Raw genomic sequence first — 22,896 nt, 5'->3', positions numbered from 1 at the left:
GTGGCGTCACATGCTGTCCTTTACTTTTACGCCGACATGCGCCGAAACAATAAGCGAGCGTGAAAAGCCCACAGCTATATCAATATTGCCTGGGCGGTTGGAGTGAGGTTCGCGGCATTGTTGCTCGCGGTAGATGGATAAGTATATGAAGGAGTTGTACATAGCGACAAGTTTTGTTCTTTGGGAGAGAGCACACGATTCCTCGCGATACCACAACGCTGGGTTTGAAGCTGCAGCTAAGACCGCCACCCATTATTAAGCTCCAACCCAGCAGCGTGTTGAGAGCAGCGCAAGGCAGCCGATTGCTCGAAACACGACGCACGGCAACCAATGGATGGCAGGCGGGAAGCAATATTCTAGCCGCCCACACATGCGCCAGTAGACAACGCATTACGTAGTCAGTTGCTGAACCATGAAAACCCTCTAAAGATCGTCCATATAAAGCGCAATTTTCAAGGGTTGAAATGTTCAGGCTGCGATTTCTTGTAGCTCTTCTTCGATTGTGCATCTCCGTTCTCGCAGCACCGTTGTCCAGTACGCCATCTCTGGGACTCCTCAACGGCAAAACCCTCAATCTAGCACCTCCAACAAACCTTAGCCTGCACGACCAACCCAAGTAAGCAAAGAGGGTGAGCTCCGTGTTATAGCCTTCTCACATTACACAGCTTAGGAGTCCTGCCCTCGGATCCACTCTTCCGCCACATCCCGGGCTCCACCGTCACCATAACCTTCCGCAACTACACCATCACCATCAGCCGCTTGGACTCTAAGCGATGTGTCGAAGCAGCCTTAGGGGACGTCTTGACTCATGGAGACCGACGTTACACCAAAGTCAATACGCCTCGAGAGTACGCATGGGGAACGGTGGAGCTGTCGATACTTCCCGAAGACGCCATGCGATGGGTGGAGTTGTCGCACCTGGTACAGTCGATCCAGGCATGGTTAAAGGTGTATGATTCAGTGGATATGAATTTTGATGTCCTCGTGGACGGAGTGGGGAGAGTGGGGACAGGGCGGTTGGCGAATGTCATTTAGGACAATGAATGTAACACCCAGAAAATGAAAGAGAGGCAAAAGCTATTTGAGCCTCTGGGTCCAGATATAAGAAATGGCGAAAGCGCGGGACGTTTGGGCTGCAAAGTATGAATTGCCGTTTAGTCAATGTGGCTTCCCAGGTCTTATTTCTGGGAAACGACCCATCACCAGTATATCTATGGCTCGTGGAAGATAAGCGAAATGCACTCGAACTTTGCAGATTCGGAAGCAGTAACCATGACCGGGCCTCGTTCTTGTGTTGCACAATCATTTTCTCTCATTCTTTGCTTGCAGACTATTAGGATTTTTGGTCAGCCAAACACCAGGTCTAACATCAATACCTATTTTCTCAACGATCTTTTCTATACTCTCAATAGTCTCTTAACTCGCTGTTACAATGGTGAACTCTCTTGTCCAGCCAAACATGAATGTGTTGCATTTATAATCAGTCATTTGCACCGCTGCTTCGAGAGCAACCTGCGACGGTGTACCTGTTACTATGGCAGTTGTAATAACCTGGAAGTAGGCCGCTGTGGGTATGATGTACATCAGGAGCTGGAACGGAGCTGGAACGGAGCTGGAACTGGAATCTGGCTTTTTTTAGCCCGTGTCTCCTTGGTGATTTTTTGTTTGACACCGACGAACACGGAGTTATGACTACCAGTAAGCAATTGATTCTCGCAATCTCACTTTCAATTCCCAACTTCTTCAAACAGTGACAAGAAGAAACATGGCTACTTGGTGCTTCTAACCTCTTCTGAGCCAATCCGACTCCGCGACCCTTTGCTCTCAATATGTGTAGATCTAGAAAGCAATAGCATTTCGCCACCAAAAAGTACACTCGAAGAACAATTTCGGGCTTGATGTCTTCCCACGATGACAGTACCTCTCGGGGTGATCATTGAATGGATACTACATCTACCCGCCCCGTGACTACGCCAGCCCCTAGATTCGACGCTCATCATGACTGCTGCCTTCAAGTCACCTAAGATAGCCGGGACTCGCGTCCCCATGGTTTGCAGCCCTCGCCAGTCAGAAGTTACGCGCGAGAGCAGTGCGCCCGACAGTCCTGGTGGGCGGGACATTTCGATCGTCTTCCACTGGTCCCTAGACACGCCTACCACGCCACCAAGTCGGATGTGTTGGACACTTCTGGCGACCTTTTCCCAGCAACCCACGAGATTCACAGGAGCATTGCCACTCCCACCGTCGAACATAGTCTGTGTAATTCGGAGCTGGCATCGAACGTGGTAGGCGTCTTGAAACGATCTGACAGGAATTTAAAGACATCTACGACGTCTAGCTGCACACGTATGGGTATTTTCGCTTTGGGCAATCCGGATCAGTCGTTACATATGACGTGCTGATCCTAGTACCGTCGCCCCATTCCCACGTCTTTCAGAACAATATGTTGTCGAGGTTCCACATATGGGGTCACTGACACCTCGCCTCAGTAGTTCTCAGTGTCAGAACATACATCAGGCGTAGACTGTATCGATCGCGTTGACGCTCGACTTTGTAGCACCACCGCCAGGACCTTCGACGTTGTGGAGGGCCAAAACGGACTTCACTGAGTCCTCGTCTATCAGGTGACTTTCTGAAGTCGTGGCCCAATGCTCATGAACGTTTCCCAGCTCTTGCGCAAATTTGTCAAAGCGCCTACGTGAATTAGCATGTGGAAGCAGAGACGAACAAGTGGATGTATCGAGCAAGTCCCATACGTGCTCGAACCTCATCGACAACTGCTCCGTCTAGACCAAGGTCTTTCTCCACGAGCCACGGCAGCCGTTATACACCTTCGACGCTCCTCTCTTCGTGCTTCAGTGATGCTTGACTAAGTTTCAACAGACCAGCAAGGCATTGGTTCCACGCGTCGTGGCTACTTTAAGCGGATCGTACACAGCGAGGTCCTAACAAGGTTCCTGCATGCAGTCTATCCTTTGTAACTGCAGATGTGGTATCCATGTCAGAGGATTGCAGGAAGTCGAACCAAGACAGGAGTGTAGGGACCAGCTCGTGAGCCTCCAGCCAGTGGCTGAAAGGGCTCATTTGATAGTGGTGGAGGCAATTGTCGAGTAGTGTTGCCCAATGTGGCCACTACCGAGACTTGGTCCCTAAGCTTCCCTCTATGAATGGTGGTGGTGATGTGAGTCACATTTCGAAATTTTGTAGCCACGGTGCCCGCGTCCCTCGGAAACGGATATACATTGTTCCCTTCGCAGAATCTTGGCGTCTTGGCGTCTTGGCGTTGGCATCCTTCGTCGCTTGGACCCCTGCTTGGCGAAGGAAGATAATCCTCACAACTCAATGAAAAAATAGGAAGGCGACCTACACCAAGCCCAAATTACCATCCTGTGAATTTCTAAATCTAGAACTATTATGCTACGAATAGTGTAACGCCCTCTCCCACACAAATCTAACTCCTTCTTGAAGCGAGCGGAGATCAGAGAGCGACGCCGAGCGCGAATTACATCCCAACCTCAGAGAAGACGCATGTGGCAATTGAGCTTCCTATTCTGGCCTTCAAACACGCCACAGCATCTTTTACATGCATCGCATCGGAAATTTGATCCTCCAATGACCACCTCTGGAGCTCGTCGGGGATGGATCTCATCTCCCAGAAAGTTTGACCAAGCCTATGCACAAAGCAGAGAATCTTATGGTCTACGGGAAGGAAAAAGGACTGAACGCTTTCTGGCGACAATGGTTTGTTTCAGACAATTTTAGTGTTTGGACGAGTGTCCCAACAATTTCCAGAAACGCTGCATCGGCCCCGGCCCGAGACAGGGAGCTGAAAGTGGTGCAACCTGTTTCGCGGGCTAGCGAACCTACAGGTTACGGAGACCTCCAATTATTGAAGTGTACAATCAACATGGGACAGTGGATCAAAAGAAGCGACGAGCGCAAATTACCAACAGATGCAATCTATTTGACTAAAGCGCATCTTGGGTGGAGGATTTGTCTTTCCAACGTTGGTCTATAATGTGTCTGACTGTCCAGTCCGTGAGTCCTCCTGAGCAAGTAAAGGTTGCACCGATGCAGCTACAATCACAGGAAGTGGCGCTGCTCCGGCACTCGGTCGGTGTGCCACATCATCCCTGCACGACACATTGCAGCTAAAACAAGTTCAGGAACCAGGATTGACTTGTCATTGATTGGCTGTCATTGATTGGCTGTTAGAGCTGGCTTAGTTTCGCCGGTGGCATATCTCCCGAAGCAATTTTACCCCTGAGCTCTGACAGCCCCAGCATCGCAACGAACACATCGCTGACATTTCCCCCATATTTATCAAATTTTTCTCTTCGAAACATCTGGTCGACTTACCAAGAAAAGTTGCACACCTAGTGGATATGATCGTTTATTGACTGCTTCGCCTTCGCAATTATACTCAGCTAACAGCAAGGAATTTCTACACTGCAATACCCGCCCTCGGTGACCGATGTTTTCAGTAGAAGTAACAACGCGTCAGCATTTTTCACCGTCAAAGCGAGGCTACCAAGCGCAGAAACAATTCAAAATTGCGTTCCACAAGACCCTTTTGTTCCGTCAGCTAGGATGGCATCTAAAACAATGGTGTTTCGCACCATCCACAAGGATTAATGAGCGGGGCAACAAAGGCCTAGAACGACTTTGTGGTAGCACCAAATAGGATGCCGCAACCTGGGCAATCTGTTCCTTTCAGGTCTAAAAAACAAAGAGTCTAAACATCTCAATGGGCACACCACAAATTAGTGCGCGCTACGCTCATTCATCCCTTATCCCTTGCTGCCCTCATGATAAGTAACCTTTGTCCCATGATTTTCCCCCTCTTCGCTCGTTACCGCTACAAGTACGTCCAGTCACTCATTTTTTGCTATTCGCTCTTTTTTGGATCTTTGCTTGTCAAAGTACCATCACACTCATTATGTCTCCCTCTTACTTAGCGTCTGGAACGCTCAAATCAGTCCTTTCCCTCTGCCTCGCTCTGTCCACCACCGTTACCCCCGTCCTCTCCGCCCCAACCCTTTCCGAAACCCCCAGCGCCTGGGTCCCTCGCTCACTCAAATCCCTCTTCGAGCCCCGCGAGGCGACATGCAATGGCGTCGGCGTCCTTCTTTCAAACAGCGGCGCCACAAAGTCCTTCTCATTCTGGACCAACGCCGACTATAGCCGGACCCTGCTGAAAACCGTCTCAGTCAACAACGGCGACACCCAATTCGTCCCCCTCGACTTCGGCTGGGCAGGCACCGTTCAGCGCGGCGATGCCCTCCCGGCCACATGGGTTGAAATGAACATGGTGGGCGAGGCGTATGGCGACGTAAGCCTGCAGCAAGGATGCGACGGGGGCGCAACGCTCGCGTCCACGACCGGCGGGACGACCCAAGGCTTCACTGACAACATCAACGAGAACACAGACATACCCGCAGCCGCGTTCTTCAACCCTGCCACGCAAGGCGGTCCCTGTTTCAGCGGCGACCAATGCACGACGACTGCAACGAATGTCTTGGATAGCACTACCGGCAACTGGTGGGCGCCAAGGGCGGCCAATACTGCATCTGCCGACTATATATTTGAGAAACTTGGGGGGCAAAACCACACGGAGGCAATGCAGAAGGCGTTCATTGGTACTGGGGATTCAAACACGACGCCGCAGGTCGTTTCGACCAACAACTGTCTCGCTGTTACCTTCTATTGATTAGAGGTACAATTAGGGGTTAAGGTTGGGTCTGTGGTTGGCACGGTCTGCGGTCTGCAGTCCGCGTGAGGAATGGGAGATACTCATGGCTTGAGTTCCGATTGCGGGTCAGTGGGACCGTCCATTCGTTTATAATTTTCTACTGTCAGCATGTAACGTCTTCTATCAAATACTCGACTTCAACAATATATGAAAACGATATACATGAAACCAAGATATCTGTACACAGTCAATCAAGTCTCATGATGCAACTTCGCAAGCCCTCCTGACAGGTCATCGCTACTGACATTCCCAGCCTGAGCAGTGTAAACACCGCTCGCAATGACGAAAGTGGCAGAGCAGCTCACACCAGGTGAGAGTCCTCCGAGCGCTAGGCGCATTATGCACTCAGTCGACCCCACACAGACACCGATAACAAACAATGAGAACCGATACTGATAGTAGGCGACCACCAGGGCGCAGACGCTGGAGCAGACAAAAACAGGAATAGTGGGAACTTGAACTCCGACAGCTGTACCATAGAAGACTTCCTTGACAACGATGGGTAGGCAACATTCCGATACGAATCTGTTAGTAGGCCTTACTGTTGCTCTTATCGTAATTCTGTCGACTGCTCCATTGCGATTATGTCTGTGTCCGAAGCGCGAGCCTATAAGAGTGCGCCACACAATCGCGCACACGTTTCAGATACTTGGGAAAGCATAATGCACTATCGCCATAGGTACCACATAGTACCTTCACGATCTTGGGTGATGGTGGTGGGGATCCCAAATCGCTCCCCAGTGCGACTACGAGTAGCTGCTTCCCAAAACCAAACCATCGTGGCGTACATTGATTGGCACCCAGGCAGCGACCGAGGACGCCCGAGCCAACGTGCATTTGCGGTGGTGGGCCACACTTGATGCATCTCGGCCTCAGACTTTGCTTGTGGTTGCAACGCGTTATCTCTTCTCAGATAACTAGATCTGGTTGTATGGATACACGGATGCCCTAGGTGCAAAGGGCACATTTGACTTGGAAGAAGAGACATGGTGGCAGAGCGAAAAACGAATATTTCAGCGGGTGCCCCAGCCCTACGGTAAGGCGGCTCATGTGACGACTTCCATTAAGTTGTTGGTACACTCTATGCTTGGCGTTCCTGGTGGTGCAATGCTCTCACATCACACCGTCATCGGCTGCTCTAAACAATGCATACCACATGAATGCATTGTGATCTCTTCACCCAGATTTGTTGTCAGCTATGCGTCTCCTCCGACCTCGTCTTTCAAGATGTTCTCTCACTTGACCCAGACATGTGAGGCCCTAGCGGTATCCCACGCGCTGTGTTGGCCTCGACATATATGTCCCCAACGCCAACAACCTACGAGAAGGTAAACGGTTGCAACATCTACGAAGCAGGACTACGAGGGTTCTGGCGAGGTGGAGGATTGCATCCAGTTCAAGCAGACAATCAAGAACGCCTACGGGTTCTATCGCTTACTGAACGCTGTAACCTTGAAACCTCTACTAGCATTCATCTCTTACTTGTCCAATTTAATCAATTTTGCGTGTACTCTCTGGCAGATTATCAGTGTAAACCATAGCGCCCTTAACTCCGTTCTCCTCAAAATGTAAGTAGACAGAAGGTGTGCAATCTGCAGCGTGTCCCATACAAGTCAGGGGACTTCACAGTGTCCCCATCGCGGCTCTAAGCCCGCCTCGAAGTATACAATGAAGTAGTGACCGTGACGTACATCACAGCGATAAAAGCGATGCAACAGATGAGCCTAACGGAAGGATGCCTCATCATCTTGGTGCTATTTTCTACCTTATTCCAAGTGGACTACAGATTTGCCAATGGAGGATGGGGAGATATGGTCTATTAAGTCTTGCTTCCGCTAGAGAAGATCGGGGACACAACGTTTCAGCTGGAGTACTAATGTTACAGGCTTGCAGAGGGCCAACTAGCTGCTCCTGTAATGGCTGCAGAGGAGGAGTAGTTTGAATGGAACTTGTGGTGTAGGCGTAAAATCGTCAAACATTGTCAAATTCTTGAGCAGTACGACAGAAAAACCCCGAAGCGCTCTCGGAGAGCAGTAAGTTTCATAGCTTCAGGGAAATTCCGGGCCTATCGAGTTGATGTGATGCCACAATACTCTTTCCATCTTCGGGACTTTCCCTCCCACAAAACATGATCTCGCGATTTTCTTACAGTCTGCCCGCACGCTTCATCTCCGCTCTTGCATTTCATCCACTTCGCATAGTTACCCTGCGACGAGTTGCGAGATTGCAGAGCCCATGTTTGATTTCCTTTCCCTTCTCGCGAAATATGGTTTTGTCACCGTCGGAGGCGCCAGTCGATGACGGAGGGTCTGTTCCCAGCGCAGCTTCAGGGTAAAAGTCGATCTGCTCGATCAGCAGCCTCGACAACTCCATCTGACAGCACCCCCGAGATATCCGCAGTGGAAGAGCCTCGGAAGCTGCGGCTGCGGCTGCGGCATCGAGTATGGCGGCATCAGGAGGTGATCCTGGCGGAGGGGGACAAGGGTACCGGTCGCTTTCATCTTGTCATTCAAGACCCTCTGACCTCGTCGAGACGTCGACAGCTGGCTCTGCGAGGCGGAGGAGGAGGAGATGAAGGAAATGTTTTTCATTCCAAAAGATTGTAAAAAAAGGACGGTGCGGATAATTGTCTTCGAAGGCGATGTTCCCATTCAAAAAGCGTCCAGTGCAGACTATTTGCAGCCCTTCGGGCCAGAACATTTGAAAGAATACCAAGCATATCGAGGCCGCTTTCAACATACCCGAATACCAAGACTGTAGCCGAAAAGGCCAGTTGTTTAATGAGGTTGGGTATCATACCAGACTTCCGTTTCAAGGCACCTAGCGAGGCTGTGATCGTACTTGGAGACCGCTCTCAAGAAAGTCTCGGTATCCCGACCAAAACAAAAATACTAATGATCACCCTAGAGACTTCTTCGGCTTCTTTTCTTTCTTTTTCTCTGCCCCCCTTTTTTCTTTTTTCTTTTGGTGGCGGGAAGGGGGGGGGTTTTCTCAGTTCCTCGACGCTTAGAACTGGATAATTGAAGAAACTCACGAGGACAGCTTCGAAAGCCGAGAGGCATCAGACACGGTTTAATGAATCGATTGAGAACAAAGCTTGACCCTGTGTATGCGGATAGTAGCAGGTACTGCGTACTGTCATCCCAGCCAATTTCACCCGCTCCAAGTTCACCAATCTTTAGCCGAAGAAGCAGTCATAGGAATTCGCATGCATCACCATCTCGCGGAATCGAGGAATGGAAGTGTAAGCTAGCAAGACTCGGTTGGAACGGAAAGTGTAAGCGTACGGTCCATCACAGCAGAAAGTTTATAGCCTGAATTTTGAGGCAATCTATAGACACGTGAAAGACTTGATACATCAAGTCGTGAAGCACTCATGCACTATTGGGGGCAGGCTCATAATCCACGTGCCCCGTCCCCACATACCCCTTGTTATCCACCTCGACTTCATAACTCAGCGTCGTGATCCCACGATCCGGCTCTGTGACGAAATCCCCAATCCCGGTTAGCATATCCCTTACGTTGTAATAATCCATCGGCCGTCCAACTTCTCGAAAATCGCCTACGACGACCGCGACCTTGGCTCCGTTGAGCATGAGGTGCGTGTGGTTGAAGTAACCGTTGCTGATGAGATCTTTGCCCCTTCCATCCAGGGTGACTTGGAGGATTAGGGTGAGGGAGAGGCTGAGGCATTGGAGCATGTAAGAGGATGGGATGGTGATGCCGAAGCTGTGGAAGAAGAGGGTTGTTGAAGATCCTCTGACACGGTAGGGAATTAGGCCCTGAGGGGGGATCAAGGTGGTATTTGACTGAGGTCCTATGTTAGAAGTTTGGCGTGGCGGAGTGACACTTCCATTAACAGGGCTGGAAATGAGAACGAGAGCTTGATCCGAAGAGCGTTGAGATCCAGTGTTTGCTATGGCGATTGAAGTAGGCGTGGCTGTCAGAGGAGTCCCAGCGACAGAAACGAATGATTGGACGTTGGCCAAAGCTGCAAGTGCTTGGTGAATATGCATGTCGGAGGATTGGAAATGAATGATGATATCATGACAGATAACTGCGCCGCGGTGCGCACGTTAAGTATGGTAAGATGCGAGCGCGTAGTGCACTATGTGCGCTCTATAAGCGATTATGCAGCCGATAGTGAGGACGCTAGGGTTAGCATGACAGCATTCACGCGCCTAGGAATCTGTACTCTAAGAAGGGAGTATCGCTGTCAGCCCGCCAGGCGTCAAATCTAGAAGTTATCGCATCGTTCCGCAGGCTCTACGCCGCTCGTTCCATCCTGACCGAGTATTCTTCCATCTTGATCGAGTATTGTTGGGTACAACTCGTCGAGGCCAGCGAGGAACATCATTATTTTTCTCGCCATGGAAGGGGGCGATCATCCTGAGAGAATTAGAACAAGGAGCTCGCGTCCAAATTTTCGCGGACGTTGACAACGATCTCTCACTGACTTCCTTGAGAATCTCTTCAAACCAAGCATCTATATCATCAGCTTTCTGCCCATGCATGTCATCAATGCGACGAGTGCCACAATACAGACACTGGTTTTCTGGTCTCCAACTCCAAAGTCTTTATAAAAGCCGTCTAAGGCTCTTTGAAGGAACACCACAGCAGCATTAGTCGCCTCTGTTTCACCAACTTCCACCTTCAACGTATGCGAATCTGCCATGCACACTGCAAGCACCACCATAGATATGCACGTATCTATATTTCCTGGGCCCAGGACGTCAGTTCTCGTATCGAAAAATTAGCTGGCATGAGTCTGCGCAACGGCGACGTTCCTGTTCCATCCCCGTTTCCTAGAAGTGTATGCTGCATATAGAAGATAGATTGCCACTTGCGCCGGTCTGAGATCCTTGCTAGGGTTGTGAAATCGAAGAGTGAGAAGTTTTCGAATATGTGTGATATACAGAGGAGCATTCTCCCCTACCTGTTCGTATTGGGCATTTTCCACCATGTTTTCGAGATCAGAATCGGACTTCTGAGACAGAATTGCATCGCTCGCATTGCGAATCGCCCACCCGCATCTGGATAATTCTCCTCAAGCCATGCCCGAGTCGCTAACTGGACTAATGGGTGCATGCTATAGGAACGATCATCGACAGAGTCAGCACAGTCAGGATCATCCTCGAAAGGGATGGAACCTTGAAATGATGTAAATGAAAGGGCTCTTAGGATCCCCAATGAATCCTCTAAACCGAGCATCTCATCGCACTCGAGATGAAGCATAGCACCCACAATATCTTGCCGATCTAAGCAACTCATCATCGAGAATAGTTCAGCAGCTTGCGGATATTCGGCTCTAACGTGGTCAAAAGACACCGTAAAGCTTTTTGCTAGAGACTCGTACTGTCTTGCTTCCCGTCCGTAATCACTAAGTTGGTGCCTCAGGAGTCGCACCTTCGCAGAGTCGCTTTGACGAAAAAGATAGCCAGATACTGATTGGCCGACTTCTGCCTTTTGATCATATATGCCACCGCTTGTGTGATTGCTAGGGGGAGGTAGTCGAGTTCTTCGAGTAGTTCTCTCCGCTGCTTTGCTGTGCTATGGCTCAGGAGACGTCGGTCAAATAATGTCCGGTCTCCTCCGGATCCATCGATCTATTCATTACAGGGTCTTGATCCAAGGTGAGGTCCACGCCCATGTCACGCTTTATTGAGGTGTATAGAACTGCACCATCGATACCCTGAGGGCCATAAACAATCAAAGGTTTACCGCGAAGCTTTTCTTCGAAGAAGGCAGGTGCACTGTCGACGTTATCGATGATCATTAGCCACTTGAATGGGTACTGATTTTCGAAATAGTCTTTGACTAGCTGGAAGTTGTTTCGCTCCTTATTATCTCTGTGCGAGATATTGAAGGCCGCCGCGATCTTGCCGTATGCTATCCCAAAGCTCGCACCAGTGCTTGTATAGACTCAAAAGACTGATGTGTCTGGCGACTTGTCTCTAAGGCGGAAAGCATACTCTAGAGCGAGCTGTGATTTCTGTCGGTAACTCAACACTCGCTACCTCTAGTACTCATTCGGCCTAGTACATTGGTATATGAAGGCTATCTTCTTCTGCATAGAGTCCTTCTTCTTTAGACTTTACAGACATTATTAGGAATATTATACTTAGTAATAGGTCTCATAGCAGTAACTGCAGCATACCGAGGTATTTACCAACGATTTCCTACGTAAATTTTGAGTAACGCTCATGACAACACTGTCACAACCCAAAACAAGTGCTGGAGCGTGAAAGTGAAATCCAGGCCTTACCCAACACCCCCAAGCCCGCACAGAGCAACTCTGGGCTGCCCAGTCCCAAAGTTCGACTCTATCTGATTAAATTTTGGGTTGCCAATGAATGGAATGATTGTTTCTGCCCTAGTATGCTTTTGCCTGGTATCTGGCTTTGAGACAGTTACCAGGTGAAGGTTATCAAGCTGCTGGAGGATGGTCGTGTTGCTTTGGTCGAGCTTAGCTCTGTATACAATAAGTACAAACGACAATCGTCAGACAAAGATCATAAGCTTACGCCGTTCGAGTTTGTAGCTGCAAGCTGATTAGATTAAGCATCCGGTCCACACCCATTTGCAGATCTTCAACTCCCCGTCCGCACGAATTGACCTGAAAGCTCTCCACGACCGATCCACCTTTGCCAGACCTCTACGCCAATGAGAGCTTCCCTCATTACTCTCTTCCACAATGAACTTCTTCAAGAAAATATCAAGATTCCTTACTTGACTTACACAGGTCTCGATATATTTTTCTTCAAGATCCAGGGCCAAGAGGCTTGCTCTGTCCAATGTTTTGAGGGTCCTTAGTGTATGCGATAGTCGCTCGACGAGCGTTTGAATCCTCTTGCACTTTATAAATGAAGATGGGGAGCCGAAGTGTTAATGACAGCGACAAGCTTGAAATAGAACAAAGAACCGCGTACCAGACTATGACTTGAGTTCATAAGTGTTGTCGTTTTGCCATGTTGTTTGCGTGCGGAAGAAGCAGAGATGCCTAAGTCTTTTAACGAGAAGCGGTATGTTTTATATTCCGCTACTTACGCATCAGGTGATACTGATTCTTGCTCACTGAGAATATCCTGGTCAAGATCTCGTATTCATATCCAAACGGAAGCCGTGTTGGCACCACCAACGATGTATTACTGCCTTGTGACCAACTCTGCTGTTCTCTGCCGCCAACGCATTAACCGATTGCTTCCCCTCTCCTCATAAATTGCAACTATGTCACGACATCCAGCTCTTCCATCTAAACTTCCATTTCCACGTTCCCATAAACATCAAACTTCGCTCAGAGACTATCCAAAGACACAACAATGTGCTGGGACCCTAGTTCAAGAAGGCGTAGAGGAGGCGGAGGGGCAGACTACACCGACGAGATGCCAATGCACCGAGACCACAGAGTGCGTCACGTGGAGGATATCTCAAAGGATAAGGTTCGCCAGCGAGGCGGAGGTCGGCAGAAATGGTGGAGGACCGCAGCGCAACGATGGCGCTCGCGGAGCTAGGCCTAAGACCGTGTGACCAGAGTTCAGGGGCTGTTCTTTCGAGGCAGCGGGCAAAAGGCAAGTATCTCGAGACTATGTTTAGATCGATAACAGCAGTCAGGATGATTCTTAAAGGCTGTCGACTGGCAAATTCGGCTGGGTGATGGACATCTGTCTTGGAGGGCGAGGGTTGGATAAAGTGGCTGTAGGAAAATCCTTGCGGAAAAAGGATGCATTGATTGAAACCCGGCCTCTGTATAAGAACGCTACAAGTCAACGAGCATTAATCATTTATGTATGCTCTTTACAGAAAATTCTATAACTTGTCTTCCGATTTGATCTCCTCATTTCATTGTATGTGCGGACAAAGATCTGAAATTGTAAACTGGGATGTGTAGGAAGCCGTTGAATCTATAAAGTATTGCCCTCGGTTCGAGAACAAAGAAGACTTTACTATCAACAAACTTTGAATCTCAACACGTCACCTAATCTTGTTTGACATTGTCCGTTGACACTTCATTCAGCTTATTGCTAGAATTAGCGTTTACATTTTCTAGCTAGAGAATAATCAAACACTCCAACAACACGTGCTTGACCCTGGTAAGTGTGAGTTAAATACACTCGCAACACTATTTACACCTCATACATCATTCAGACGTGGATCCTCCTGCGAGTTATTCTGCAAGGTAGTCTGAATATTCCTCCATTCATCAAAGCCCATGCCACCATGTCCGTCACACACCAACAAGTCTCGACCCCCTCCAGCACCCAAGCTCTCCCAAATCCACCACAACTCAGCATCTCATGCCTCCCAGCCGAAATCGCCTTCCACATCTACACCACCTCCCCACACCACCCTCAATCACGTCCCTCAACCTTACCTCCCGCTTCTTCTACCACATCTGGTACAAAACCGCCTCTTCAACATCCGGCTCTGTTCTATTCCATTCCATCCAGCACTACGACACAGTGCTCGAACTTCACGAGTTAGACCGCTTGATGAATCATACATTCGCGTAGAGGCCGGATCCCGGTGCCGCTCAGGGGGCCTTCTTAGCCCAAGCACAGCAGGAGGTGAGGGAGCACCTAGCTTCGGCGGCAAAGAAGGGGTATCAGGGACTATCAAGCAGTCATGTCTTGCGCTGCACCGTGACGAACAAGAACAGAGAGCTGGTCAGAAACGCCAGGAGCGCTGCCGACGCGTGCATGCTGTATGAGACGGCGGTGGCCGCGAGCCAAGACGGTTTAACGACAGGGACCGACCTCGGCAAGCTTGCTGAGCGCGATGGGATACTCGCTGCATGCTACGGCGTTTGGATCACGGGTACCTTAGGCCTCGAGGAAGGGCGAAAGGGGCGGTTGGAAGCTACGAGCGAAAAGGAGCTGGATGGGATGGTGGCGATGGCTCGACACCTCGTATTTGACTGCCCCGACGAAGAGAAATATCAGGTGAGAATCGCACACCGGGAGTATCGAGGTGGTCCCGAGGGATTTGAGAAGAGGGAGGGGACATGGGTGTGTAAATTTGATCGGGATTGTCCGAAAGCTTTCTGGGCCAGTGAGGTTTCCATTGCGGTTGGTATTGGGGTCAGCAGGTGAGGATGACCAGGTGGTGTTCTGAGGCAATTGCAGTGGACATATCAGTGTATTAACCTTGAGTTTGTCACCGCCACATGAAGATTGACGTCGTAGTCAGTAGCCACATAAGCCCCAAAAATTACAATTAGATTCTTCGTTTTTTCCAACTGGGGACCACTATCATTCAACAGCTTCATGTTACATCGACTCAGTCAATCTGGACCTTACTCCTTGCATCATTCCCATGACTTACACCACTCGCTTATCCTTCTCATCCATTAATCCACTCACCACGTCCATCGACAATTCCCGCATCTGGTGGCTCTTTCGCCTCATTTTTCTCATCACCGATCAATGAACATACCCTTCACTAAACACAATACGTACTCAGTCTCGTTCCCCTGCAAGACGATTGATGATTAGAATACGATCGATGAAGCACCTAGTTAACAGACTGACGCTGTGCTCATCCCGGAAGAAGAAAGGTCGACCAGTGACATGCCACAGACAGAGAGGTATAAATTATCTCATAACTTGATACATAGTACACGCCAGAGCTGGACTAGACGCAGACGCAGACAGTACTTTAGCATGAGCTAGCTTTTTCGATCTTTTCGTTGGTCTTTTAAGGAAATCCAGCAGCCGGGCCTCCATGACCCGTGCCAAGAACGCCAAGAGTTCCTACGGAGGTCTGCACCAAAAGTCCTGCACCCGCCAAGACTCTTGCGCTCAGACCTCGGATAACGCCCCATCTAAAGGGTTACCAGGACAATACGCTTAAAGTTCTTCGGAATCGTACCTAGCCTCAGCCAAGTTTTGAGGCTTAATACCCTTATCAAGCCTAAAAGAGGTACCTAAAGTCCCATCTATGCGCTATTAGAAGGTATTTCTAGGCTCCCCCTCTACAGGGCTGCTTTCCGAAAGTAGGGTTAGGGCTGCACTAGCGCGGGTGTAGGACTTTTGGTGCAGACCTCCGTAGAGGCTAGTGTAGCAGTTTTCTTACTTTACTGATCATTGGGTCTCGTCATCCTTTTCCTACTTGTACATGACCTTCATGTATTCTCTTGCCAATCTTCGCTGCCAATCTTACAGTAATGCTTCTTGGCGTTATGGTCAATGAACTAGGCAGAATGTTCGGCAATAGAATGTCGATTAACCAGCTCTCCAACAGGAGGTGCTCAAATGGACCCTTCGGCTGAGGTGCGTCATCCGAAGACAATGACATCAGTCTTAGTCTAGAAAAAGTTCCTATGATCAAAGCACCCAAAGGTATATACGATTGGGAGCAGTTGCACTTCATACAAACCAGCTTCCAACACCGCGACCACAACCCTATACCCATAATACTCACCAATAAGTATGTCTTCTATTATCAACCAAGTCTCAGAGACCGTCGGCCAGCTTACCGGCTCCACCAGGACCAAGAGCTCCCAACTCATCCTCCTCACTGGTGCCTCGGGTTTCGTTGCCGCCCACGTCCTCAACAGCCTCCTGCAACATGGCTATAAAGTCCGTGGCACTGTTCGTAGCGAGGCCACTGCCGACAAGGTCCGCAAGACACACTCCCACCTTCTAAATGGCGTCGACAGCCGCCTCACCTTCTCAATCGTACACGACGTCGCCGCCCCCGGAGCCTTTGACGAAGCCGTTAAAGGCGTTGATGGCGTCATTCACACCGCATCCCCCTTCGTCATGCAAGTCGAGGATAATGAGCGCGATCTCCTCGACCCTGCCATCAAGGGCACAACATCAATACTACAAGCCGTCGAGAAGTACGCACCCCAAGTCAAGCGTATCGTCATTACCTCCTCCTTTGCGGCCATCGTCGACCCAACCCAAGGCGCTCGGCCAGGTTATACCTACAGCGAAAAAGACTGGAACCCAGTCACATACGAACAGGCAAAGAGTGGAGATGGCTCAACGGCATACTGCGCGAGCAAGACTTTTGCGGAGAAGGCTGCCTGGGATTTCGTCAAGGACAAGAAGCCCAACTTTGATGTTGCGACCATCTGCCCACCTATGATCTATGGTCCCCTTGACCATGATGCGAGTCTGGATCACTTGAACACAAGCAGTGCGGATATCTACCGGATGATGAATGGCAGTCAGAAAGAGCCCGGACCTACAGCCTTCCCTGCCTTCGCGGACGTTCGTGACGTCGGAGAGGCCCACGTCAAGGCCTATGAGAACCCACAGGGTAGCCGCTATTTCATCACAACCGGCAACTTCCAATATCCAGACGTCTGCGAGATCATCAGGAAGGCCTTGCCTTCCTACGCCTCGAAGGTGCCAGAACCTTCGTTGACAGAAAAGGTAGAGACATTCAAGGTCAACAACGAACACGCAAGGACGGATTTGGGCATGCACTTCACCCCGCTCGATCAGACCATCAGCGATACTGCCAAGAGCCTGGCGAGACTTCACGAGGCGAAGGCTTGAACGACGAGGTGGCATAATTATATTTATATTCATAGAAATAGATTAAATAGACTAGACATTACACGATTCGAATCACATCTTTTCCTACCTCGTCATACGTGATTGTTTCGCTACACATGTCGCGAGGATGGCTACCAAGAGTCTTTCGGATACGTGCATGAGGTACGTTCCCAGGCTAGACCCCACCTGATCGGACGCTGACCACGTGCATAGCTGAGGTTTCTATTCTGTTCCGCAATGCGAACCGCACAAGATCAACGAAGCCTAGAATTATCCTAAATCAGAAGCTACAGCTGCGCCAAAACACGGCAGAAAAGCTCGCCGCAAAGGCCCGAATAACGATCAAGCCGACAGGCACAGCAGCTAGCATAGGCAAGCACCGCCGCCAGCAGACAAGCCTTGCATCCCGGACCGGGCTGGTATATGCGGGTCTCGCCAGCACTTCGTGGATGCTGCTTGTCTCTTACAACTGCTATGCAGGTAATTGAGATAAGATACGGAGGATGAGAGTTATCATGAACAGGACGTGAATGCAAAAAATGAACAACATGATACCAGTGATGAGGACCTAGCGCCATGGGACTCTCACGTACGTGATAACCAGAACCAAGAGAGACTCCAACCAACTCAGTCAAAGCTAAGGAAACGCTTTCTGCATCGTCTAGCAGAAGTCCTGGCTTGGGTCAAAGGAGCGCCTGGGGAGGTAGCAATTGCGTACATGGTTGAATTGAAGATTACGATGGCGACCAACGAGTTGAGACACGGTCCGCGAATAATGAAGGACTTTCCAGAGGTGATCTGGATCACCTACGCGACCTTGGTGTTGATCTAGAGCGGGTTGCACAGAGTGAAAGGTTGGCCACTTCTTGGATATAAATCAGCAAACAGTTTGGCCTGCCAGAGCTCAGCGACAAGCATGCGGGTAGTATCCTATCCAGACCATTCGTCGCCTACGCTCGTATTCGATCCCACGTCAGTATTGTACAAGACGATTTTCGTCCCAAGGATCAGACACGGTCACTCCAATTATCAGAGTCGGCGATAGTTGTATCGCAGAACAAGGACCGGACAGACGCATCGTCTGGGACACAGGAGCCGTGGAAGCGTTTTCAAATTCCAAATCAGCTGGTTCCAACTGAGGCGGATACTGAAAACAATGATGCTCAGTCCCTCAGGTGCAAGGGTTAGTATAAGGACCACGAAGAAAATTAAATGACTTGTGTCTTTCATTCAAAGTTGCGAAGTCAAACGGCATTTGGGAGCTTTTTTGCTAGGTATTCTCTAGTTGACACAAAGGGTGCTACGAGAGCGCTACGTGCATTACTCTTCTTGTGCAGATTCCATGCGGTAGTTTCAACCATGATTGAAGCGACCAGACTCTTTCCCTCCTTTCATAAAATATCTTTCCTGTCATGAGAAGCCCACAGCATAACTTCTGAAGCTGCAGAGCTGACCACTTGCCTTACCAACGATGCCCTAAGAAATCTACATGCTGCGAGTAGCATTACTCTGGTGAAACATCGCTTCGAGACCAAAACCAGGCCTATGGAAGAGATCAACAAAGAATTCAACAGGTCCCGCTGCGAGCTTTGCCGTGTCCGCTCGGAGATGCAATTTGTCCATGATTACGAAAGCAGGCGAGCGAAACGAGCTGACACTGGACGGGTGCATCTCTACATCGGAAACAGCAAGCTTTGCTGTTACCTTTTGCTCGTCTACTCTCCGCCGTTACGGTCTCTCTGACTATCGATGCTATCATGGGAAGATCCCTCTTCGGTGATTAATTCCGACCACTTTGATGGCGAAAGAGACGATCCGTCTCTTCGAAGAAACCCTTCGCGGCGTGGTTCAAAGAAACGGTGGGGTATGTCAGATCGCTTATGAAAGGAGAAGAGCGACGTTCCCAATGTCCCCTCAGGCCCGAGACAACACTCGATGTTTCCATTACGGCGACCGTATTATCGCGCGAGACGTCTGAGATGACTCTGGAGCCTAAATGGTCGATACAGATGTGGAAGGGGTAAGTAGACTCTTCTACGAAATCTTGACCCTTTTCCTTCGATCAGCTGAGCATTCCTAAATAGTACTTTACGTCGAGAAGATGGTGATGTGAGAATAGTACCGATAGATGCGAAACAGACATCCTCTTTCCAAGTGTGCGTAGCCGCTTGGATCGGGACAGGAGTCAGATCTCGTTCTGTCACTGCACTAGCCACTGTAGCATCTTGAAGCGGCGTTGACAGAAATCGGAGTGATGACTTCTTGCCTTGGGTATCATTCGATGACTCAGCGTACGATGGGTTCATAACAAGGGCACGTTTCGCATCTGACTTACCTTGTCTTCCGTGGAGACATGGCGATGCTGGGCTGGGCCAAGACATTGGAGGCTCATATTCCCTCACGGCTCTTGTCGGGACCGCCAAGCTCATCAAAACCGACTCAAATCAACCGTGAGTATGACCGAAAATCGCAAAAAAACCCCCGAGAAGGCAACAGAAAATTCTAACCCCAAAATTCCTTAACATAAGAGGAATTCCCTCCAACCTACATCTCCATCTACCAAACCTCCACCACACAAAACCCATTCGAACACCCGCATCAAAAACCCACAAATGCCTTCCCTCCTCACCATCGCCTTAGCCCTCACCCTCCTCGCCGCCACCCACGCCGCCACCCCCTCCGAAGTGGAAGCCGGCACCCTCCCCGGCTTCACCGGCGCCACCTCCGCGCACGCGGGCGACTACCTCACCAGCACCTTCTGCTTCTGCGCCGCCGCGCTCCCGATCCCGCAACACTACAGCGAAGCGCACTACTTCCAGTTCGAATACTACAACCAGCACCGCAACCGGACCTTCATCCTCTCGGACCTCTGCCTCGCGGACGCGGACGCGGCGGCGACGTGCCTGGCGCCGCGGCCCGGCGACCGCATCACGCTGGGCAACGGGGTCGACTGGGCCGGCCCCCTCTGCCGCACCTGGTACCACGGCGTCCCCACGGGTTCCGCCAGCGACACGCTGTGCTACGAGCCGAGCCGCACGGCGGACGACTGGCGGCGGTGGCGCCTGCCGGGCCCGGACGTCCTGCGGTTCAACGGGCAGTCGCGGCACCTGGACCCGATGGGGGGCCAGGGCCCGGTGCTGCGGGGGAAGGCGGAGGCGGAGGGCGAGTGCGAGTGGTTGTGCGATGAGCATGCGGGGATGCCGGCGCTGAGGGACAATGGGTTGGCGCAGTGCCATGTGGTTGTTTATGAGGACTTGGATGACATGTGTGATGGGTGTGCTTGAGGGGGTTGGCGGTGGAGATGGTGATCGGTTAGGGCGAGGAAGGGGATAATGCTGGCGCTGCTGGAGTGGGATGGGATGGGGTATTCTAGGATTAAAGTAAATAGAAGAAGTTTATACAAACCTCCTCCGAAGAAAACATCTCCGTCCGTGAGATTCGCGCCATGACAACAAAGACCACCTGTGTCCCTGCCGCTTTCAAATCCCGCTCGAGAGCCTCGGCGGTAGCGGTCGAAACAATCACTTACGATTCAGACGCTTGGTAGCGAACTTGTGAGTCTCTTACCTTGGGGATCGACGACGCTACGCACATCTCAATAAGGTAATGATGCGGAGATGATGCTGAGGCTAAGGCTTGGGATGGAGTGGAATTGACACTGTCACTGGTAGAGTTCAAGATGAAGATGAATGATCGCTCCCGATGGCATGCTTCCTAAGAAAAGAAAGAAAAAAAGAAGAAGACATAGACCTTGTATATAATTTATAGCTCCCCAACGCCAAGCTCACCCATCCCAAATTTCTTTCAGAGCAGATAGTGGAAACAGAACATATCTACTTTATAAACACCCAACCCGACTGTGCAAACCCATCCCAACAAACCGACAGATCATCGCATCCATCAAGACGACGCCTTCGACGCAACGCGTCCGACCACCTTCTTCAGCGCCTGCGCCTGCGCCGTCAACTCAACAACCCCGACCGTCCACCACGACCGCTTCCTCCACCCTTCCCGGACCGGCAACCGCTCTTCGCCGAAGACAGCCGCCATGTACGACACGGGGACGTCCCACCCCCTGGCGCGGTCGCCGAACGTCGTCTGCAGGAACGCCGTCTCCGCGAGCCCCATCGTATCCTGCAGGGAGCCGAAGTTGAGCTTGGGGTTGTCGCGCCTCTGCTGCTCGATGCGGCGGACGCGGAAGGTGGCCCAGTCGTTGACGGTGAGGTCCTTGCCGTCGCGCGCCGAGGCCAGCATGTCGTCGACGAGATCGTCCTGCTTGGAGTGGTTGTCGCCCTGGGCGAAGTCGCGCCGGGACATGGAGACGTCGTGCTCGACGGCGCCGTGGCGGTCCAACTCGTCGAGGTTCAGGCACGGAACGCCGCTTGCGTCGATTTGGCCCTTGGCGCGCAGGGCGAAAGTCCGGAATACGTACACGAATGGATTGCGGACGAAGGCCCAGAAGCCGGTCGGGGGGTCGTTTTGGTGTTCGAGGTAGACGGCGGAGGTGAGGAGTTGGCGGAGGGTGATGCTGACGCCGAGGTGTTTCATGGCGGCTTTCATTTCGGCGGCGCGGACGTTGCGGCCGTCGCGCGCGATGTAGCCGTGGTTGGCGAGGGTGTTGATGATGGGGCAGGGACCGCGGATGTCGGTGGAGGAGGGGGGGCGGTATTCGCCTTTGCGGAGAAGGGGGGTGGTTTCGTCGGATGATGGGTTCTGAGACATTGTTGGTGGTGCGGTGTGGTCTAGTGTGGTGTCGTGATGGAAATCGAATATATGCAACAATTGGCGAAAATGCGCGAGGATCAATGATATTTGTGTGCTTTATTTTTAGGAGGGTTTGAAGGATGCGGATGTTGGATTGCTCAGCTCATTAATCTCACGTGGCTATGCAGAGGCAGGTAGCTGGCGGGAGTCATCCTCCTGAGGTGAGGTTTCAGCAGGAGCTGACTGCGCTCGAATGAAAGTTGTGGCAAATGGCAATCCCTTTTTTATTTCTATGCATTCGTCTCAGCACTGACTTCTCGTAGCAAATCAAGCCTGACCCAGCTCAGTTCAGCCGGCTTTGGTGCTGTTGCCGCAAGGCTCAGTCTTGTCAAGACGTGCCGACGGCGTAGTTGATAAGGTACCTAGCTTCGGATAGATAAGTAGGTGTTTGCTTAAGGGGAAGTAAGGTAAGGTAGCCAATTGAGGCTGTTAATAAATCCTCCAATACTATATGATAGCACGTGACCAGTCCATCTGCAACCAGCAGGAACCTGGAGCCTGGAGTGTAGAGAAAGCCATCTGTCAGGGTCAAAGTTGACTGAATTAAAGTATCATCTAGCGTCCTGTAGCGCTGGCTCTAAATCTAGATTCATCTTAGTTGCACGTATCAATTCTGTATAGGTACCTTTTTTTGTGGGAGAAAAATATTTCCCCCCCCCCCCTTCTTCTCCCCCTCGCCGGCGGCGGCGGTTAGGGTTTTTTTTTGCCCCCCCCCCCAAAAGTTTTAGCTCCAACCTCGGTTCGCATCAGATGTTGACCCCCCAAATCCTTACCTTTCGCAAAACTTTTTTTTTTTTTTTTTTTTTTAATAAAAAAAAATAATAATTTTAAATTTTTTTTTTTTTAAATTTTTTTTTTTTTTGTTTTTTGGGG

The 22,896-nt window shown here is 50.6% G+C and overlaps 8 protein-coding genes across 8 annotated transcripts; 5 read left to right on the top strand and 3 right to left on the bottom strand.

Moving 5' to 3' along the window:
* Positions 1 to 464: 464 nt before the first annotated feature.
* Positions 465 to 1,035, top strand: HO173_012618 (uncharacterized protein; the record flags this gene model as incomplete). Its single annotated transcript, XM_037314453.1, has 2 exons — positions 465 to 616; positions 666 to 1,035. 2 exons carry the CDS (start codon positions 465 to 467, stop codon positions 1,033 to 1,035), a joined length of 522 nt encoding a protein of 173 aa, XP_037158655.1.
* Positions 1,036 to 4,808: 3,773 nt separating this feature from the next.
* On the top strand, positions 4,809 to 5,710 carry HO173_012617 (uncharacterized protein; the record flags this gene model as incomplete). The annotated part of the gene is made up of 2 exons (XM_037314452.1): positions 4,809 to 4,815; positions 4,959 to 5,710. The coding sequence occupies 2 exons, from the start codon at positions 4,809 to 4,811 to the stop codon at positions 5,708 to 5,710; spliced, it is 759 nt and encodes a 252-aa protein (XP_037158654.1).
* Positions 5,711 to 9,126: 3,416 nt separating this feature from the next.
* Positions 9,127 to 9,768, bottom strand: HO173_012616 (uncharacterized protein; the record flags this gene model as incomplete). The annotated part of the gene is made up of 1 exon (XM_037314451.1): positions 9,127 to 9,768. One exon carries the CDS (start codon positions 9,766 to 9,768, stop codon positions 9,127 to 9,129), a length of 642 nt encoding a protein of 213 aa, XP_037158653.1.
* Positions 9,769 to 11,309: 1,541 nt separating this feature from the next.
* On the bottom strand, positions 11,310 to 12,332 carry HO173_012615 (uncharacterized protein; the record flags this gene model as incomplete). Its single annotated transcript, XM_037314450.1, has 5 exons — positions 11,310 to 11,664; positions 11,725 to 11,735; positions 11,922 to 11,931; positions 12,018 to 12,224; positions 12,277 to 12,332. The coding sequence occupies 5 exons, from the start codon at positions 12,330 to 12,332 to the stop codon at positions 11,310 to 11,312; spliced, it is 639 nt and encodes a 212-aa protein (XP_037158652.1).
* Positions 12,333 to 13,961: 1,629 nt separating this feature from the next.
* HO173_012614 (uncharacterized protein) lies at positions 13,962 to 15,236 on the top strand (the record flags this gene model as incomplete). The annotated part of the gene is made up of 3 exons (XM_037314449.1): positions 13,962 to 14,147; positions 14,263 to 14,837; positions 15,212 to 15,236. 3 exons carry the CDS (start codon positions 13,962 to 13,964, stop codon positions 15,234 to 15,236), a joined length of 786 nt encoding a protein of 261 aa, XP_037158651.1.
* Positions 15,237 to 16,070: 834 nt separating this feature from the next.
* On the top strand, positions 16,071 to 17,259 carry HO173_012613 (uncharacterized protein; the record flags this gene model as incomplete). Its single annotated transcript, XM_037314448.1, has 2 exons — positions 16,071 to 16,177; positions 16,239 to 17,259. 2 exons carry the CDS (start codon positions 16,071 to 16,073, stop codon positions 17,257 to 17,259), a joined length of 1,128 nt encoding a protein of 375 aa, XP_037158650.1.
* Positions 17,260 to 19,871: 2,612 nt separating this feature from the next.
* On the top strand, positions 19,872 to 20,543 carry HO173_012612 (uncharacterized protein; the record flags this gene model as incomplete). The annotated part of the gene is made up of 1 exon (XM_037314447.1): positions 19,872 to 20,543. The coding sequence occupies one exon, from the start codon at positions 19,872 to 19,874 to the stop codon at positions 20,541 to 20,543; it is 672 nt and encodes a 223-aa protein (XP_037158649.1).
* A 616-nt stretch (positions 20,544 to 21,159) lies between these two features.
* HO173_012611 (uncharacterized protein) lies at positions 21,160 to 21,981 on the bottom strand (the record flags this gene model as incomplete). Its single annotated transcript, XM_037314446.1, has 1 exon — positions 21,160 to 21,981. One exon carries the CDS (start codon positions 21,979 to 21,981, stop codon positions 21,160 to 21,162), a length of 822 nt encoding a protein of 273 aa, XP_037158648.1.
* Positions 21,982 to 22,896: the final 915 nt, after the last annotated feature.

The sequence above is a fragment of the Letharia columbiana genome, assembly GCF_014066305.1.
Source record: "Letharia columbiana isolate WasteWater2 chromosome Unknown Sc0000086_s0, whole genome shotgun sequence".
Classification (NCBI taxonomy): Eukaryota; Fungi; Ascomycota; class Lecanoromycetes; order Lecanorales; family Parmeliaceae; genus Letharia; species Letharia columbiana.
Note: the sequence above shows the minus strand (reverse complement) of the source record. Positions and strands in the feature narration are given on the sequence as shown.